The following is a 21,287-nucleotide window of genomic DNA, read 5'->3' on the forward strand; positions in this document are numbered from 1 at the left end:
GTGTTTAGAATTACTTTGGATATTCCTGTGTGTGTTTTGATGTCTATATATGGCAGATTGACCTGAAAACAGTGGCAAATTTTTGAGGGGTACTGTACCTACAGTAGTGTATAGGTAGAGCATTTTTTGGTTTTCAGTGTTTTTTTTTTTTTTCCCATGGTTTACTGAGTGTTGAGCATCACTTTAGATATTCCTATATGTGTTTTGATGTCTAAATATGCCTGAATGACTGGAAAACACAGCCAAAGTAAGCAGAGGTACTGTACAAATAGGTTAGGTATAGGTTGGAGGTTGGGTATAGGTAGGGTCTAGGTATAATAGGAGGAAATTGTTCAATATCTGGACATTGCCACTACCTGGACATACCTTTGGCTCTATTATGTCAGATAATTGAGGGATTACTGTGTTTATATATATATATATATATATATATATATACACACACATATATGGAGCTTCTGTGGTACAGTGGTAGAGTGTACGTTTCGTACATGGGTGAACCAGGGTTCGCGCCTTGCCAGGGTAATAAACTGTGGGAGTGTTCACCCGGCCACATACTGCATTGGCAGACACAAGAGGTTCTGTGGTTGAACCAGTGTCGCTTACTATAAAGTATGATTGCACCCAGTCGCCTTGCGCGGGCCAATTACACTTGATTCACAGACTACACACACATCCAAAGCTGCTCCAACACTACAATTACACTACAAACACTTCTCACCCTACATACAATCTCTACCACACAGCCTAAGCCACTTGGTAGAGATACATTGGCTGTATCGTCCCTACTTCGGTCTGGATAGGCCGGTCCTCCAGTGGATACTCAAATGGCTGCTGCTGCTGCTATATACCCTCTTCAGGCATAAAATGATCCACAGGTGTACATGGTGAGTGATGAGAAGGGTGGGTGGTGAACTGAATGAAAGGAAGGCAATGATTGATTATGTGTGTGTGTACGAAAGGATGCGAAGACATGTAATGGATGCAAGAGCTTATAGAGGTTGGGGGAGTGGACTTTCTGACCACTACTTGGTGGTGGCCAGAATTAGGATCCAAGTAAGATGGAGAAATAGAAGAAGGGAAAGACGAGAGGAAGGAGTAGTTGCAAGGAGAGTGGAAAGGTTACAATAGGATGAGAAAAAGGCAGAGTATAAGAGAGAACTGGAGGAACGATTGGGCAAATATGAATTTGAGCAGATGGGAGATGTGGAAGGTGTGTGCAGGATATTTACAGATGAAATATGTGCAGCATGTGATGTGGTGTGTGTGGTGCAGAGAAGACGGAGGGGGATGCAAGGAACAGCGTGGTGGACTGAAAAGGTGAGACAGGCTGTGGCACAAAAGAAGAAAGCATACAGTGAATGGATGAGAAATAGGGACGTGGAAGAAGTATAGAGGCGGAAGAGATAGTTATATGTAGAAAGAAAGAGAGAGGTGAAAAGATTAGTAAGAGAGAGTAAGAAGAGAGTGGATGAGGAATTTGGAAGGAATTTGAGTGTAAAGTGGAGGGACTGTAAGAAAATGTTCTGGATAGAGGTGAAGAGAGTAAGACAGGGTGGAAGTGAGGTTAGCAGGGGAGTGAAAGATAAAAATGGTAGATTACTAGTGGAGAGGGGAGAAAAAGTGAGCAGATAGAGAGAACACTTTAAGGAATTGTTGAACATAGAGGATGGAAGTAATGCGAGTATAAGTGGCTGGGGAATGGCTGGGAGAAGGAGGGAGGTGAGAAGACAGGAAGAAATCAGTAGGATAGAAGTTGTGGAAGCAATGAAGAAAGTTAAATTGGGGAAAGCCCCAGGAATTGATGGAGTGTGTGGTGAAATGCTGAAGCATGGGGGAGAGATAGTAGTAGAATGGATGTGGAAGATGTGCAGATTGGCCTGGGATGAAGGTAGAGTCCCGGAGGATTGGAAGTCAGGTATAATTATTCCCTACCCCCTGGGGGTAGGGGGGTTTTCAAGAATACTCCCTCAGTATCCCTGCTTGTCGTAAAAGGCGACTAAAAGGGTTGGCGGAGGGTTAGTGCCTTTCCCTGGAAAACAACTAACTAAAAAAACAAACAAGAAGCCTCGGACAAGGACTGACCAAACGATGACGACCCAGGACCGGACAAAGGACTTGGTAATGAGTACATGGAATGTAAGAGGAGCGAATGATGAGGTGAAAGAGAGAGAGATTGTCCAGGTGCTTGAGGGTGTGAAAGTGGATGTATGTGGAATAACTGAAACAAAATGGAGAGGAGAAAGTGTGAGAGAATGGGAGTATGGATGGGGTATATGTGCAGGAGTAGGTGAGAATGAGAGGGCAAAGGAAGGAGTATGTATAGTTGTGAGTAAAAGATGGAAGAGGAGCATAAGAAAGTATGGATCAGTTGGGTCAAGGATTGTGTGGGTAAAGTTGAAAGTTGGAATACAAATGTGGGCGATTGTGTGTGTGTATGCACCAACGCAAGATCGTGCTAGAAGAGTGAGAGAAGAGTTCTGGACAAATGTGGAAGTGTGCATGGAAAAGTTTGGAAGGAATGAGAGAGTGTTTTTGATTGGTGATATGAATGGTAAAGTTGCGAATGAGAAGGTGGATGGAATAGTTGGTGAGTGGGGTGTGCCTGCTGAGATAGATGAGAATGGGAGTGCGTTAGTGGATATTTGTGCTGGGAGGGGGTTGGTGATAGCCAATACCCTCTTCAGGCATAAAATGATCCACAGGTATACATGGCGAGTGATGAGTAGGGTGGGTGGTGAACTGAATGAAAGGAAGGCAATGATTGATTATGTGTGTGTGGCTGAAAGGATGCGAAGATGTGTAAAGGATGCAAGAGTGTATAGAGGTTGGGGGAGTGGACTTTCTGACCACTACTTGGTGGTGGCCAGAATTAGAATGCAAGTAAGATGGAGGAAGAGAAGAAGGGAAAGACGAGAGGAAGGAGTAGTTCCAAGGAGAGTAGAAAGGTTACAAGAGGATGAGAAAAAGGCAGAGTATAAGAGAGAAGTGGAGGAACGATAGGGCAATTATGAAATGGAGCAGATGGGAGACGTGGAAGGTGTGTGTAAGATATTTACAGAAGAAATATGTGCAGCATGTGATGTGGTGTGTGGAAGGAAGAGAAGACGGAGGGGGGTGCAAGGAACAGCGTGGTGGACTGAAGAGGTGAGACAGGCTGTGGCATAAAAGAAGAAAGCATACAATGAATGGATGAGAAATAGAGGCGTGGAAGAAGTTGAGAGGCGAAAGAGAGAGTTATATATATGGAAAGAAAGAGAGAGGTGAAAAGATAGAGTAAGAAGAGAGTGGATGAGGAATTTGGAAGGAATTTGAGTGTAAAGTGGAGGGACTGTAAGAAAATGTTCTGGAGAGAAGTGAAAAAAGTAAGACAGGGTGGAAGTGAAGTTAGCAGGGGAGTGAAAGATAAAAATGGTAGATTACTAGTGGAGAAGGAGAAAAAGTGAGCAGATGGAGAGAACACTTTAAGGAATTGTTCAACGTAGAGGATGGAAGTAATGCAAGTATAAGTGGCTGGGGAATGGCTGGGAGAAGGAGGGAGGTGAGAAGACAGGAAGAAATCAGTAGGATAGAAGTTGTGGAAGCAATGAAGAAAGTTAAATCGGGGAAAGCCCCAGGAATTGATGGAGTGTGTGGTGAAATGCTGAAGCATGGGGGAGAGATAGTAGTAGAATGGATGTGGAATATGTACAGATTGGCCTGGGATGAAGGTAGAGTCCCGGAGGATTGGAAGTCAGGTATAATTATTCCCTTGTACAAAGGAAAAGGGGAAAAAGAAGTATGTGGTAATCATAGGGGCATTTGTCTTCTTAGTATAATAGGAAAAGTGTATGGTAGGATACTTATAGACAAAGTTAGAGAAAGAACAGAGAAATTAGTTGGAGAAGAACAGGGAGGCTTTAGGAAGGGAAGACGTTGTTTAGATCAGATATTCATTCTTAGATCTTTAGTGGAAAAGTTTCTAGAGAAGGGAAAGAAGTTGTATGCAGCTTTCATGGATTTGGAGAAAGCATATGACAGGGTGGATAGACAATGATTGTGGAAAGTGTTAAGAATATATTGAGTAGATGGGAAGTTGTTGAATGCTGTGAAGAGTATGTACGATGGTGCGAAGGCTGCAATGCGTGTGGATGGTCAACTAAGTGAATTTTTCTCTTTGAAAGTTGGTTTGAAACAGGGATGTTTCCTGTCTCCATGGTTGTTCAATCTGTACATGGATGGGGTAATAAAAGAGGTACAAGATAGGGTAGTGGATGTTGGAGTGGCCCTGGTGAGAGAGGATAGTGTTTGGAAACTCCCTGTACTGTTGTTTGCAGATGATACTGTGTTGTTGAGTGAAGACGAAGGGGAGCTGCAAGGCTTGGTGGATGAGTTTGAGAGAGTGTGTAAGAAACGAAATCTAAAGGTGAATGTAGGAAAGATTAAAGTGATGGTCTTTGAGAGAGGTGAAGCCAATGAATGTACAGCGAGATTGGATGGTGAGGAATTGGAAAATGTGAGTACATTTAAGTACTTGGGTAGTGTGATGAGTAAGGATGGAGGTTTGGAGGGTGAAGTGCTTGAAAGGGTACAGCAGGGAAGAAAGGTTGCTGGTTCTTTGAAAGCAGTGATAAGAAACAGGGAAGTGAGCATGGAAGTGAAAAAGTTACTACATGACAGTATTGTGATACCAACTCTAACGTACGGAAGTGAAGCTTGGACACTGTTGGAAGGACACAAGTCAAGAGTGAGAGCAGTGGAAATGAGTTATTTAAGAGGAGCCTGTGGAGTCACGTGGAGAGACAGGCTGACGAATGAGGATATAAAGGAGCGTTGTGGTGTGGGTGTGGATGTGATAGGAAGCGTTATGAGGAACACACTGAGGTGGTTTGGCCATGTGGAGAGGATGGAGGGTGAGAGACTGACGAAGAAGGTGTATGTGAGTGAGGTGGAGGGGGGGAGAGGGAGGGGGAGGCCGAGGATGAGATGGAGGGATGGGGTGGAGAGGTATATGAGAGAGGTGGGTGTGAGTTGGGAGCAGGGCAGTGAAATGGCGGGGGACAGGGCGACTTGGAGGTGATTTGTCTGTGGCCACCCCAAATGGGATTGGGGCATCTGGCAATAGACAGATAGATAGACAAAGGAAAAGGGGAAAAAGAAGTGTGTGGTAATCATAGGGGCATTTGTCTTCTTAGTATAATAGGAAAAGTGTATGGTAGGATACTTATTGACAGAGTTAGAGAAAGAAAAGAGGAATTAGTTGGAGAAGAACAGGGACGCTTTAGGAAGGGAAGGGGTTGTGTAGATCAGATATTCATTCTTAGATCTTTAGTGGAAAAGTTTCTAGAGATGGGAAAGAAGTTGTATGTGGCTTTCATGGATTTGGAGAAAGCATATGACAGGGTGGATAGACAGGGATTGTGGAAAGTATTAAGAATTTATGGAGTAGATGGGAAGTTGTTGAATGCTGTGAAGAGTATGTATGATGGTGCTATGGCTGCAGTGCGTGTGGATGGTGAACTAAGGGAATTTTTCTGTTTGAAGGTTGGGTTGAAATAGGGATGTGTCATGTCTCCATGGTTGTTCAATCTGTACATGAATGGGGTAATAGAAGAGGTACAAAGTAAGGTAGTGGATGTTGGAGTGGCCCTGGTGAGAGAGGATAGTGTTTGGAAACTCCCTGTAATGTTGTTTGCAGATGATACTGTGTTGTTGAGTGAAGACGAAGGGGAACTGCAAGGCTTGGTGGATGAGTTTGCAAGAGTGTGTAAGAAACGAAATCTAAAGGTGAATGTAGGGAAGAGTAAAGTGATGGTCTTTGATAGACGTGAAGTCAGTGATTGTACAGCGAGGTTGGATGGTGAGGAATTGGAAAATGTGAGTACGTTTTAGTACTTGGGTAGTGTGGTGAGTAAGGATGGAGGTTTGGAGAGTTAAGTGCCTGAAAGGGTACAGCAGGGAAGAAAGGTTGCTGGTTCTTTGAAAGCAGTGTTAAGAAACAGGGAAGTGAACATGGAAGTGAAAAAGTTACTACATGACAGTATTGTGATACCAACTCTAACGTATGGAAGTGAAGCTTGGACGTTGTTGGAAGGACACAAGTCAAGAGTGAGAGCAGTGGAAATGAGTTTTTTAAGAGGAGCCTGTGGAGTCATATGGAGAGACAGGCTGACGAATGAGAATATAAAGGAGCGTTGTGGTGTGGATGTGGATGTGATAGGAATCGTTATGAGGAACATACTGAGGTGGTTTGGCCATGTGGAGAGGATGGAGGGTGAAAGACTGACGAAGAAGGTGTATTTGAGTGAGGCGGAGGGGAAAAGAGGGAGGTGGAGGCCGAGGATAAGTTGGAGGGATGGGGTGGAGAGGTATATGAGAGAGGTGGGTGTGAGTTGGGAGCAGGGCAGTGAAATGGCGGGGGACAGGGCGACATTGAGGTGATTTGTTTGTGGCCACCGTGAATGGGATTGAGGCGTCTGGCAATAGATAGATAGATAGACAAATATATATATATATATATATATAATGTATATATAAGGATGGATTGTATTGTAAAATTAATACTTTACTGCATATCGAATTAACTGGGGGAAAAGCTTGTTTGATTAACCTTTGGGTCATCCCCCAGATGGGAATTCAATCACTGTTGAAAATAAATGACTATATTATCTTTTTCTAGTCCTATATGTGAAAAGTATACCCATTTTACACATACTTGTCGCATAATTTCACCTTTCTGCAGTTTATTTCACATCCTTGTCATAGCACTTCTTCATGATGAGTACAATACAGTATTACCATAATCTGTTATTACAGCTCAGCAATCACAATTGGGAGAGACAGTTTCAGGCCAGGTTGGAGTAGAAAGGTTAGGAAACACATGTTTTGTACACTGTACCACCTCATTAATTAACCCTAATTTGGTACAACCGACAAAAGTTTGGCAGGCTTAGAGGTGTTGAGTGAATCTGAAATCTGTTAAATCAAGGTTCGATATAACGAGGGTCTACTGAACAAGGGACAGCAGTGGATGTTGTGTCTCACTGATAAGAGAAAGATGGCTTTAGAAACTTCCTGTATCATTGTTTGATGATGATACTATATGTATTTTTAAGTGAAGATAAGGGGGAGATGCAGAGCTTGGTGAATGAGATTGGAAGTGTGTGTTAGAAACAAAATCTATAAGTGAATGTAGCTAAGAGGACAGTTATGGTTTTTGTAGGCGAATGAAGTCAGTAAGTTCATAGTGGAGCTGAATGATCAGGAATGGAGAATGAGTGTCTCATATATTTATTTATTTTTATGAGCAAGGATATGAGCTTAGAAAGGATACAACAGTAATAAGGAATGGGAAGCAAGCACAAAAGTGAAAAAAATCACTTTATGAAAGCATGGTGATCCCCTTTTTATGTGTATGGAAGTGATGGTTAGACTGTTTTAACCCCCAACCGCTGGGGAGCTGCACATGCTGCATCATTTCGGGTGGGTGAAGGCCATCGTGTGGTGGGTATAGCTGCATTTGTCTTCCCTCCACCATTTGAACTGGCTCCCATGCCATATTGTTAGGGGTGGGGAGGAATCCCCTGCACCTCATGCTTGCATGGTTCAGTCTGTCCTGCGACTCCTCAGGTGTGGAGCCATGTCTTCTGAATTCTCCTCATCCGATTCCACTCATCCGTCTTGTGGGCCCCTTTTAACATCCACTGCTGCCAAACTTCTGTTGGTGGAGATCATGAAAGGGCTCCGTGATAGTGCAGAAGGGCGTGCTTTGGAGGAAATTGTAGATAGCTTATTCAACAGTGGTGAAACTTCCCCAGAAAGAGCGGGAAGGTATCATGTCGAGAGTGAGGTTTCACCTGCTCCTTCCCCTTCCCACTCTGACACGTCTGAGATGGCCATCAAAATGCTTCAGGAGACTGGACCGACTTATGAGAGTGACACCTTCACCTCCGAGGAAGGAGGTGGATGACCCTGGAGCAGGAGAAAGTGAATGAGACGATGCAAAGGGTGATAGTTATATACAGCACGTGCCGCCACCGCACGTTACCACCACATTCGCGACAAGTGCGACATCCTTTCTCCTTCTCACGGCCCTGATCACCACAGCCCAGCACTTCAAGGGCCATTTTACCACAACCTAGCCTTTCTCATGTGGGGAGAATGGTAACAAGGGCTGCATGTGGCCAGCATGACCAAGTGCTTCTTTGACTGCCACCGTGAGAACGAGTTCTAAGGCACAGGTGTGTGGGAGATTTTAAATAGTGGACAAGTATGTGCAAGTTTTTTTTTTTTTTTTTTTTTTCCCACTAGTAAAAGTGAAGTTGCAATTTTTTTTTTCACTAGTGAAAGTGAAGTTGCAAATGTTATATGTAAAGTAAAGCTTGTAAATATCATGAGACCTCCACAGAAATATAAGAAAACACAGTAGGCACCTGTAGAAAATTACTTCCTTGAGTAGAACTTCTTTATTTTTCCTGATCTTGAAGTTAGTTTGGAAAATATGTGATGTGCACTGTAATTGTGATATGAAGTGCAAATATTATAAGTGTTGTAGAGCATAAGTACTAAGGTAAGTATTATCATATCAGAAAAAAGTGCATAAAATCATAATATAAGTACAAGTGTTTACCTCATAGCCAACTATAGTGTGTGCAACTTGCGGAAAAGTTATCATGGAAAATGCATCATCGCTAGTCTTCTCTCAAAGTGAATATAAGGAGCAAAGTTTGTAGACAGTCATTGGGGAGTAAGTAAATATTTATTTTTTTCACCTTTTATCTGCGAGAGTTGTCCCACACACGTACGGGGCATAGTGTCACTTTGTTACGGCCAGAAAACCGATGACGAGCCACTTGTACGTGGTGATGATCCATACCTATGGCTGTGAGTATGGAAAGTTGAGGAAATGAGTGAGAAAATGAGAGTGTTTGGCGAGAATGGCTGGCCAGTGTTACAATTGCACCACTTTGGGAGCCCGGTCAGCGCTGCTAATGCTAGCCAGGCAATTGGCTTTCACAGCCTAAGTCGGAGTCGAGAGCTGCCATGTGGACACAGCCTGCCTTCACTGCAAGAAACAACCTCTCTTCTCCTCATCCCTATTCATCAACAGGACAAGCTGCAAACCTGGGGATGGTTTCATTCACAAGACGAAGAGTTGGTGTGTAACATGGTTTTTAATTTGTATCCCTAACTGTTATACATTTCCAGATATGAAGGTTTTAAAACAGGCTATTTTTGGGAAAATGCCCGTCGAGGGGGGAGCATCAGCCTCAAAACAATGCCAGCATGGAGGGATTAAAGATGCAAGTCATGAGGGAGATGTTTGGAAATGAGTAATATGAGAGGAATATGTGGAGTATGTGGAGAAATAGAGACAAATGAAGAAGTAAAGTGTTCTGATGTTGATATGGATGTGATGGAATGCATTAGGAGAAGCACCTTGTGATAGTTTGGCCATGTGAAGAGAATGGAAATTAAGAGTTTGGTAAGAGTGTATGTGAGTCAGGTGTAGGAAGGAAGAGGAAGGGAGGGACAGGATGAGATGGAGGGATGGGTAGGAAAAGTGTAAGAGTGAGGAGGATGTTTGTTGGAGAGAGGGCAGCTTGATGACAGCAAATAGAATGACATGAATGTGACTCATATGTGGTCATCCCTTCCGGGATTAAATTAAGGCATCTGGCCTTAAATAGATAGATAGGCCCATTCTTTGTGTTTTATGTATTTTCAGCATCAAAAATTTTGAAATATATACCATAATATGACCTTCTCAATGTCTGTACAGTTTTAAATTCTCCTACCTTGTAAGTGAATGCTGATTGTACATATGTTTTATACTTTCCCACCTCAGTGTGTGCTAACTACACACACAACTTTACACTCTCCCAACTTCTGTTTACTGACAGCACACAACTTGACACTCACTCAGCAACTGAGTGAGTGCTGACTGCACAGAGCTTTACACTCCCCCAGCTTCTAAGCGAGTATTGACTGTACAAAGCTTTACACTCTCCCAGCTTAAAAGTGAATGCTGACTGTGCATTACTTTACAATCATCCCCCCTTCTCCTCATAGGACACCTTGTTTGCAACACCTGCTGCAGAAGTGAAGCTAGAAGACCACTGCCGCTACCGCTACCTCTTCAACTTCAGGGGTGTGGCAGCCAGCTTCAGGTTTAAGCACTTGTTTCTCTGTGGCTCTCTTGTCTTCCATGTCGGTAGCGAGTGGATTGAGTTCTTCTATCCCAGGATGAAGCCATGGGTCCACTATATACCTGTAGATACAGGTGCATCAAAAGAACAGATCAGGTGTGTAGGTTATTGTTTTGCTGTGATGAATTTTTGTATTCTCTATTTATTTATTACAGTAAATTCATGTTTTATTTCATTAATACTTCTCAAAATATCATACCTTCTTACACACAGTTAATACTGTAATTGGTAAGAACTGTCAGTTACTCCTCTCAGGTAAGTGAAATTTGGCAGATTTTCCATAATATACTAAGGGCTCACAAGCAAAAAAGTGTCAGAGGGATGACTTTTGATAAGGGCTTAGGGTATTTTGTGTTTATAGCTCTTCTTTCTATATGTCATTCAGTATCGCTTGCAGGAGATACCGAAAACCGACTCAGAAAAATGTTTCAGGCAGTGGAAAAAATGCTGGGCTGTGTGTATCAGGTCAGGAGGGGCCTGCATTGAGGGGGATTAGTGTCCTAGCACAGCAGGTTAGCGGTTAATTTTTTTAGAGCTTAAGGTCAGAGACAATCTGAACAGACCTCATATTGTCTGTCTGTCTGAAGCCAGATTCCTTAATCCTGGAGGAGGTTGCCATAAACAGATAACCTGTACATTGTCTGTTCTTTGCCATCAAGCAGGTGTACCTCTGTCCCACATCACCCTCACTCATATACCCCTCCACTCTATCCTTGGTCTCCCTCTCACCATCTATCTCACTCACATATTCTGCTATTCAGTCTCTTACTTTTCACTTGCCCTGCATGGCCAGACCATTTCAGGGTACTCCTAACCACATCAGCACCACATCAGTCATGAACTTCCATCAAAGCACAGTCAGATGTGTGGATTGTTATTGTGCTCATAACTCCTATGTCTAAGTGTTTTCTTTCATAGTTTTCTCAAACAGGGGGATACAGGTGTATCCAAAGAACAAATCAGATGTGTTGATTTCCTCTTCCATACTTTCCCTTTTCATGTTACTGGATTCCACCTCGCTTGTTATTTCTACTTTCATACAATTCTTCCAAGTTATCAGCTTAGGTATGGGTTGGGTGGAATCTCAGGTGACGTGCCGTGCTCACAGAATGGGACGACACAACATAACAAATAATGGAGACACAACATCAGTGGTGTAGGTAACCTGTAGGACAACCCCATTGAGGTGGTTGCTATCCTCAGTTGATGGTTGTGCTTGGTCAGTCAGACCAGGGATAAGTTACAACAGAAACAACTAATTTCTTTATTGGATATTACCCAATCTTTAGGTGGAAAGAAAGATCAGAAAGGTGATGATGAGATAGCTATTGTTTACTGATATCTCATAATTATTACAGTAAACTCTCAATTATCTAGCATATAGCTAGTGGCCAAAGGGGTGATGGAAGGTGATGTACTGAATCTCCCCAAACCCCAGCAAAAGGGGTCTAATCCCCTTGTAAAACCCTGTAACTGTTACTGTATAACTGTTCAAACATAGAAAACACCCTTGAATACTGATAAGCATGATTAAATGTCATTATACTGTACTATATAATTCACCGTACTCACGTACACCTGACACCTGGAGGCACAGTTAAGTAGGGTGAGGAAAGTCAGCAAGGCAGACAAAAACAGGATAAGCAGACCTAAACATGCATGAGGAGCAAGAGAGAGAGAGAGAGAGAGAGAGAGATGAGGCATGAATGACAGAAGTGAAACAAAAGACGCTGGGGGGAATAAATTCACTAGAGAATAGAAGAATTTATTGATACAGTAAATCCCTTGTGGTTAGTGGCATTAAATCTCATGTGGTCCAATGGCATGTAAGGAAATACCTCACTACACCTCAACCTCCCCTTCCTCTGCCATCACAGCAACGTCGGTAACAGGCATGGGGCTTCCTGCAGGCAAGAGCGTGCTGGAGCTCAGAAACGCAAGGTTGGCAGGTGAAGGAGTTGTGAAGGGGGTGTGAGCAGAATGTCAAGGGACACTGAAGTGGTAGAGGTGATGGTGGTAGCCATGGGACTGGGAGGTGGAGGCTTGAAGTGTTAGGCTGTGGCTCAGGCGAAGCGGCTTCCGGTAACATTGGCTGGAAGAAGGCCCAGATTGATAGCTGCTTAATGAGGTGATGCAGCTGTTGATGTTTCACCTGCTTCCTTGCTGCTCACAAATTGCAGCCAAATACAGTATTCTTTCAGTACATAAATCTGGCAGTACAGGCCCACCCCGATATCCAACAGTGTTGTGTACCAGTAGGAGTGTTCGATCAGTGAGTATGTCAGATATCAAAGCAATTCTCCCCAAGATATTGAAGAAAAGCTCGAGATGTAGTCCAGGATAAAACTCAGATGCTCATATACCATATTCAATAAATAGACACTGACACAGAAACACCATAGATAATGTTAATATCCTTATAAACAATGCCGTTGCTACCAAATGAGACATCAAACTTCACATGCAGGAAGGTATTCAGGCCAACAGACGCAGCGAGATTGGGAGAATGGACAAGCAGGCCAGGCAGGTGGGGGTCAGGGAGGCTGGGGCAATGGGGAGGGAGACAAGCAGGGGTGGGGGAGAATGTGGGGATGGGGAGGGAGACAAGTTGGGGTGGGGGAGGGGGAGGGGACATGGAGGGAGACAAGCAGAGTTGGGGGAGGGTGGGGGGATGGGGAGGGAGACAAGCAGGGTTGGGGGAGGGTGGGGGGATGACGAGGGAGACATGACAGCCAAACTACCCTTTTACCCTCCACCTTGGTCTCTCTCTCTCTCTCTCTCTCTCTCTGGGAAAGCAAACTTTAAAGGATTGAGGAAATTTTTCGAAAATACGGATTGAAAAAAATTCAGAGAAACAAGAGAGATACAGAGGAAGTGTGATATTTTTCTAGACCTCTATAATTCAGGAGGGGAAAAATATGTGCCAAGAGTAAGTGGGAAAGAAAACAGGAAAAAGGATTGGTTTAACAAAAGGTGTATGGTAGCAAAAAAAGAGGGACATTGCATGGAACAACTGGAGAAAGAGAGATAATAATAGAACAAAGGAAGAATATAAAAGAACTAGAAATCAATATACAAGAATATGTAGAGAGGAAGGAAGGAACTTTGAAAAAGGTATCATTGAAAAATATAAGGAAGAACCCAAATTGTTTTATAGATTTGTCAATGGCAAATTGAAACAAAAGGAAGGAATCACCAAGCTGAAAGTAGAAGGAGAGGTCTATAAAGATGCAGCAATGCAAACTGAAATAAATGAACAGATTTTTCCAATTGGTTTTCACTAAAGAAAGGAATTTTGTAGAGGGGCAGGGAGTGACTTGAAATGTAGAAGATAAAAGATATAAAAGTGGAAGTGCAGGAAGTGTATAAATTACTGAAAACTCAAGATATAAGCAAAGCCCTAGGACTGGATGGAATCTCTGATTGGATACTGAAGGAATGCAGAGAACAACTGGCGGATAAGATTCACGGTTTAATTGTGCGTTCTCAGATGGAAAGGACATTTCCTCGGGGGTGGAAGAGGGAAATGTGGTACCAGTTTATAAGGGAGGAAACAAGGAAGAACCCCTGAATTATAGACTAGTGTCCCTGACCAGCATGGTTGCTAAACGGTGTGAGAGAATCCTAGAAGATAAATGAATAAAATATCTGGAGATGAACATTTTGTCGGAAGTCAGTTTGGATTCAGAAGTGGAAAGTCATGTGTTTCCAACTTGTTGAGCATTTACTCAAGAGTGATTGACGTGGTACAGGAGACAGAATGTTGGGTGGATTGTGTGTATTTAGATTTGGAGAAAGCCTTTGATTAGGTATCCCACAAGTGACTAATGTGGAAATTGGAGCACATAGGAGGACTGAAGGGAAACCTCTTGGAGTGGATGAGAGACTTTTTGGGAGACAGACAAATGAGGACAGTAATGAAGGACAAGGTGTCTGGATTGAGGGAAGTGACAAATGGAGTCCCACAGGGCTCAGTGTAAGTGCCAGTAGTTTTCCTGATTTACATAAACAGTATGATAGATGGAATGAACAGTTATGCAAGTCTGTTTGCTGATGATGCAAAGATCTTGAGGAAAGTAGAAGTTGAGGAAGACTGTAAAATGTTGCAGGAAGACCTGGATAGGATAAATTATTGGAGCTGGATGAGAGAAATGAAATTGAATGCAAAAAAAATGTAAAAAATTTGAAATGGGTAAAAGTACCAAAAGGCCATCACTGAATTATTTGATGGGTTATGAACCAATCACAAAAGTGAGAGGAGAGAAAGATTTGGGAGTGCTGGTCCAGGACAGTTTGTCACCTGAATAACATATTAACAAGACAGTTTGAGAAACGTATAAATTCTTGACCAACATAAGAGTAGCATTTCTTTACATGGATGAGGAGATGATGAAAAAACTGATAGTGGCCATGATCCAAGCCAGGTTGGAATATGCAGCAGTAGTGTGGTCCCCACACAAAAAGAAAGATATAAACAAGATCGAGAGAATACAGAGAACAACAACCAAAATGGCAGATGTGTGATACAGAGAGAGGCTGGAAAAGCTGGATCTGCCTTCCTTAGAAGACAGGAGACAGAGGGGCGACATGATTGCAGTGTTCACGGCCAAGATGGGAGTAGATAAAATTTACAGAAAACATCTGTTTTGTGGGATGGGAGAGTAACAAGAGGACACGGAATGAAACAGAAAAAGCCAAGCTGTTTGAAGGAGATCAAGAAATATAGTTTTCCATGTAGATGCATAGACCTGTGGAATAACCTGGACAAAGAGATCGTCCAGTCTAAAAACTTAAATGAGTTCAAAGCAAACTTTGACATTGAGAAACAGAGACAGGATGCCACGAGCCTAGCTTATTTCCTGTATATCACAACAGTGTAAATACAACTAGATAAATACACACACACACACACACACACACACACACACACACACGGGTCGCCAACAGAGACAGACCTCTTCCAGGATCGTGGGGAAATAATAGCTGAATCACCGACGAAAGGAAGCTGAGCCTAATTGTGACTGTGTTAATGAGTGCATGAGTGGTGGTCCCATCGGACAGTAATTTAAAAAAAAAGCGGTTTCGGTCATAAAAGGGACAAGATAAAGTGAAAAGAGAAAGTCTCCATATGGTTGAATCATGGAGGAAACGGACGGTGCATTGTTTACGATCAGTGAGAAAGAATTTGAGGGCTTCTGTGAAGAGGATGTGGGAAAAGGAAGTATTAAGTTGAACCAGACAAGAATAGCAGGTGTAGAGAAAACAGAGGAGAGGAATGTCCAGGAGATAAAAATGGTATGGGCGGTAATTAAAGAGTTGCAGGAACGGACCATAGAGCAGGAAAACGAGATCAAAAGTTTAAGGAGTACACTGGAAAAAATCTGTACACGTAGTGACGAACAAGAAAGGGAAGTTACTGAATTAAAAGTAAACAATGAATCAGCCTCAAATGAAATAAAGCAGCTTAAGAGGGAGAATAAGAGGTTGGAAGAGGAAAGGGACATTATGAAAAGCAAACTAGAAGAATATGAATCCAAATCAAGAATACAGGACAAGCACATTAAAGAAATCAAGGAGCAACATAAGGGGTGGAAGAAAATTCAGGAAGAGGGAAATGTAAATTTGAGAGAGATTATAGACCAACAAAGCAAGGAAAAAGTGGAGTGGGAAGTGGTTAGGGTGTTGAGAAGTAGAGAATCTTTAGTTAGAGATGTAGCAGATAAGAAAAAATGTATAATAATTTCAGGAGTTAAAGAAAAACATATGACAATAAGATCAGACTGAGAAAGAGAAGAACTGAGTAAGGTTAAAGAAATAATATCAATAGACTTGGAGGAAAACCACGAAGCTCAAGAAGAGATTGAGGAGGTGTTTAGGTTGGGAAAGTACAAGGAAAGAGGGGCAAGGCCATTGAAGGTAAAGTTCAAGTCCCAGGCAACAGTTAACGAAATTATCAGTAGAACATGGAAATTATCGGACTAGGAAGAGTTAAAAAATGTTTGGATATGGAGAGATGCAAATGAGGAAGAAAGAGCTAAAATAAAGGACTTAGTAAAGGAAGCAAAGGTAAAAAATGAACAGAGAACGGATGAAGAGAAGACAGTGCTTTATTGGAGAGTCATGGATCAGAAGTTAAGGAAGTGGTGCTGCCGGAGAGAAGGAGAAAAGAGGGTATAGAAAACATCAAAACTCATTGGAAGGTGGCATATACTAATGTTGATAGTTTAATGTCGGCAAAGTTAGAAATCAACGATCTTTTGAGGATACATGAACCTGACGTTATGTGCTTTGTAGAGACCAAGTTAAGAGAAGATATTGATGTTCATATGGGAGATGGTAAATACAAACTGTGGAGAAGAGACAGAAAAGAAAAAACAGGAGGAGGAGTGATGATAGCAGTGAAGAACAACATAAATGTAGATACCGTGGAAATGGGAGAAGGCAGGGCCGAAGTGATATATATGAAATTAGAAGCTGGAGAGAATAACAAGCGAGATATGGCAGTAGTGTATGTTCCCCCTAAGACATGAGCATGGAGTGATGATGAATACCAGGAAATGCTGTCAGACATGGCATGTTATTTACAGAAACTGATTGAGAAAAGCAACAATATCTTCTTCTTCTTCTTGTGGGTTTAAGGGTCACGGCCAGAACAATGGCCCTATGCTCTGCCAATGCAAACTGCTTAGGGCCTCATATTATATGTGGGAGAGCTGTCTAGACTGTCGGATAAAGTCACACGTGCACCTCACAACCCGTTCTTCTAACCTAGGGTCCCCGATACCGCCTCCCAGGAGTGTGTGGAGAGACAAACTGAGAACTCCCAGAGATGCCGAACGTTCCCGCAAAAGGGTGCGAAGGGAGTGGAACCTAGGACACAATAACATGAAATGTTCCATTGTTTCTTCAACCTGAGGACACCACTGGCACCATGGGTGCTCTATCATACCCAAACGGTATAGGTGGCTTGCAAGGCCTGTGTGGCCCAACCATAACCTGGTGATGGCTACATCAATGTCTCTGCAGGGATGGCGTACCCAAGGGTGTTCAGAGGAGTCAGAGGGAAAATGTCCCAAGTGGGAGGCAGGTAGGGTGGTCGCAAGGTGCGCATTCCAGTGCGATATGCAGGCGCTGCGTGCAAGTTTAGGGAATGTGGCACTATCTGGCGTCACATGGACCAGTGTACTGGAGGTCAGTGCTCGCTTTGCTGCTGCATCTGCTATTTCGTTGCCACGGATGCCTACATGTGAGGGAATCCACTGAAGGCGGAGGTGCCAGGGAGGAGTAACAAGGAAAAGGAGGTGTTCCATGATAGCATGGACAGTCCTGACATGAGTCACTGGACAATCTGAGAGGAGGAGGGTAAGCGCAGACTGTGAGTCGGTGTATAAGACTACAGATTGAGGCTGGAGGAAAGTCCTGATAAATTCAAGGGCCTGGAGGATGGCTATGAGTTCTGCGGTTAGGACATCATACCGCCCGCTGAACAACCAAGTTTGGCATATGGAAAGACCTTCAAAATAGGCCGCTGAGGCAAAGGAAGATGGAGGGGAGTGAGATCCATCCGTGTAAATTCTCAGGAAGTCCTTATAAACCGAGGAGTCCATGCTGTAAAAGAGCTGCCATGCCAAGACTAAATCTGTCGACTTCGAGAACGGTACCGGGAAGTAGGGGGAGACATACGGAAGCAAATCCTTCCAAGGGGGCACTGGGGGGAGAGGGGCCACTGGGGCAGGCCTGGGCAAATCGAGAGACAGGGTGTGGCAGGCTCGGATGCTGCAGATAATGTACAGTAACCTCACTCGCGGCCAAGTTAGGGGCTGACGAAGGACTGTGGAGAGGCAGTAAAGGGAGGAGACCGGATGGCTAGAGGGAAGGGCTGAAATACGGTGAAGCAGCCGACAGTCCAGTTCCATGCGGTAGATGGAGAGAGGCATCACCCCTGACTCTGCATGAAGCGAAATAATTGGGGTGGACTTGCAGGCACCAGGGCAATGCTAAGTGCCGTGTTCTGGACAACATCCAACATCTTTAGGTGGGTCTGGGCAGCTGATCCGTAAAGGGTGGTGCCGTACGTGATCTTACTGCAGATGAAGGCCAGATACAGTCAGAGAAGAGTGTTTCGATCAGCACCCCAGCGAACACCTGCGACACACTTCATGATGTCCAGGCGCCTAAGGCATGCCGATTGAAGATGGTCAATATGAGGGGCCCAGGTGAGACGGGGATTGTCCAAATGGAGGGCCAGAAACTTGTGCCGGGTCCGGAGGGTGAGAGGTTCTCCGGCTAGCTGAATCGTTGGCATGGAGGGGAGCCTCCATTGGCCAAAGTACATTAGAGCACTCTTGGGTGCATTGACTGTTAGCTCCCAATCTGCGGCCCAGGTGGCAAAGGCATCCACAGCCTGTTGGAGGCGATGTTGGGCCTCCCATAGGAAGGCAGCACTGCAGAGTATTGAGACATCGTCTGCATAGACTAAGGTGAATACTCCAGGAGGATGAGGGAGGTCATACATCAGTACATTGAAAAGTAAGGGACTGAGGCATGATCCCTGTGGCACTCCCTGCCTGACTGGGGTAGGGGAAGAGTATGTACCCCCAAGGGAAACACGAAAGGATCGCCCCTCCAGAAAACTTTGCACCCAGGCTAGTGCAGAGCCTGTGATGCCAAGACGGCACAACTTATACAGTATCCCATCATGGGAGGCAGAATCAAAAGCCCCCAGGAGATCTACGAAGGCAGCCAGGAGTATCTGCTTATGACAGAACACCTTGTGGACATGATGGTCAAACTGGAGGAGGATGTCAGATGTCCCCCTCCCTGGGCAGAATCCACTTCGTATGTCAGACAGGCGGCGATCATGCTCCAGCCACCGGGAGAGCCGACGGCACACCATCCTCTCAAGCACCTTCCCGATATTGGAGAGCAATGCAATTGGTTTGCACAAATCCAGAGAAGAGGGGTCCCTCCCCAACTTGGGGAAGGGCAGGAGGTGGGAGGTTTTCCAGTGTGAAAGGAAGATCCCTGATGCCCAGCTGTTGTTAAAGATGTCTAAGAGCGACATCTGAAGGCGGACAGGGAGATGAATAAAAAAATCATTAGGTACTAAATCTGGCCCACATGCCTTCTTTGGTAGTAGGGTCCGCAGAGCAGAGGAGAGTTCTGCCTGGGTAAAAGGAGAGGCTAAGCCTGCTGGGGGGGGAGGAGGAGATGCCTGCCTGAGTGACCCTGAGTAAGTGTTAAAGATTTGGAAGTGGAGCTGGGGAACCAAATCTAGCTCCAAAGAAGGCAGCCAGTAAGGTAGCCATGTCTTGGAAGCCTACCAGAAGGTTACCCTCCTTTACCAGAGGATACGAAAGGGTGGTACGGCAACCCTTCATTGCCCGAAAAAAGGACCAGGTCCGGGACGGTGAGCTTGAGAATGACAGGGTTGAGCAGAAAGCAGACCAGGCAGCACGGCGAGCTCGGGTGAGAGTCCGCTTGCATTCTGCATCCCTACGGCGGTGAGTGTCTCGGTGGCTAGGGCAGGGACATCTCCGCCAGACGTTCCAGGAAGACCTCCTAGCCCGGACAACCCTGGTGCAGTCCTCTGTCCACCAAGGAACCGTGGTAGTGCCTCGGGGACGTTTTGAGGACCTGCGGAAGGTCGCCTTACCTGCTGTGATCACAGAGGATGTAAAGTCCATCACGCGATCATGTATGGGTCCTCCAGGCGGAGGCCCAGTGTTATCAAGGGTCGCCATAAAGGAGAACCAGGACCCTCGTGTGAGGATCCAGTGTGGACGAGGTGGAGCAGAGCAGGGTGGGGAGAGATTGGGGACATCTAGGATAACTGGAAAGTGGTCAGACCCCAAATATGGGCCAGTCCAGATGGTTGAGCCTCCAAAAACAGGATCCCCCAAATATAGATCAAGTGTGGAAGGTAGGCCTGAGTGGGGGTCAGTACGGGTCTGTAGCCCCAATGGGGTGAGAAGGGTGAAGCAATCACTTTCTAGCAGAAACCGGAAAATGGAAGTTCCTGACCTATTGCCAGAACCTTGGGTCAGGAAAGGATCCCAATGGAGGTGTCTGGTGTTAAAATCACCCAGGAGGAGGCATGGTGAAGGGAGCTGGTCTTGACAGGCCCGGAGTTCTTCCAGGCCTATGTCCTTGCATGGGTTGTAGCAAACTGCCACAATGATCCATCCTTGCACAAGGGATAGACGGACCGCGAGAACTTCCAACACCCCTCGAGGGGGGCGAGTCAATGGCAGAACCGAGCTAGGCACATCCTCCCTGACTGCGACAGCTAGACCTCCTCCGACACCCTGACGATCAGCTCGGTATACAGTAAAACCCCTGAGCGATAGATGGAGATGTGGAGATAACCAAGTCTCACATGGACCAATAACATCTGGAACGAGGTCCGCTACTGTCTGCTTGAAATTGGATGTTTTTCGAAGGAGCGATCTGGCATTCCAGAGGAAGAATCTATGTAGAGGTAAATGAGCCATCACTGAGGGGAGAGTAGAGAGAGAAACTGGGGCAGGAGGCTGACACATATGTCTATAAAGGACTGTCCACTTTTGTACATGGACAGGGCTGTAAGCAGAAGGTCCACAAAGGACCCTGTAGAATGGGCACCTGTGGGGTTGGCATAAGGGGAAGCGTGGGAGGTTATCCTTGGTACAGGCTGACGTGGAGGGGCAGGAGATTCACCAGGTGTGGAGCCCGTCTCAGGAGATCTGGGGGAGGCAGCGTAAGATATGTTTGGATCTGAGGTGGGAGTTTTGGCCATTAAAGGGGTGGAACCTGCTGACACTGCGCCAGGCTGGGTGGAAGGAGCTACTGAGTCTTGTGCAGCATGTGGGAAAGAGGTCCGATTTGGGTGGGGATGCTGTCGATGGGGCTTGGGTGGAGGGAGAGGGTGGAGCAGCACTGCTGACTGGGAGGTTGGGTGGGAGGACACGGCAACTGTTCGCTTCACTTCATTTGGTTCAGTTGGAGACCTACCACCAGATATTTCAGGAAGATCTTCCGATGCTGAAAAGTGGTTGCTAACCACTGTTGCGTATGTTAGACCCTCCTGAACTGGCGGGAAATCCGACTGGGAGCTATATG

General features: G+C 44.9%; 1 protein-coding gene across 1 annotated transcript in view; it reads left to right on the forward strand.

Moving 5' to 3' along the window:
* The window catches only part of LOC145415636 (O-glucosyltransferase rumi homolog), a 627,136-nt gene that overhangs the window by 434,527 nt on the left and 171,322 nt on the right, over nt 1–21,287 (forward strand). Inside the window, exon 7 of the mRNA XM_080284857.1 lies at nt 10,051–10,283. Within this exon, the coding sequence (XP_080140983.1) occupies nt 10,051–10,283 (233 nt within the window). The remainder of the gene's footprint in view (nt 1–10,050; nt 10,284–21,287) is intronic.

The sequence above is a fragment of the Coenobita brevimanus genome, chromosome 103 (genome assembly GCF_032717465.1).
Source record: "Coenobita brevimanus isolate Jiangsu-jjx chromosome 103, ASM3271746v2, whole genome shotgun sequence".
In the NCBI taxonomy this organism is placed as follows: domain Eukaryota; kingdom Metazoa; phylum Arthropoda; class Malacostraca; order Decapoda; family Coenobitidae; genus Coenobita; species Coenobita brevimanus.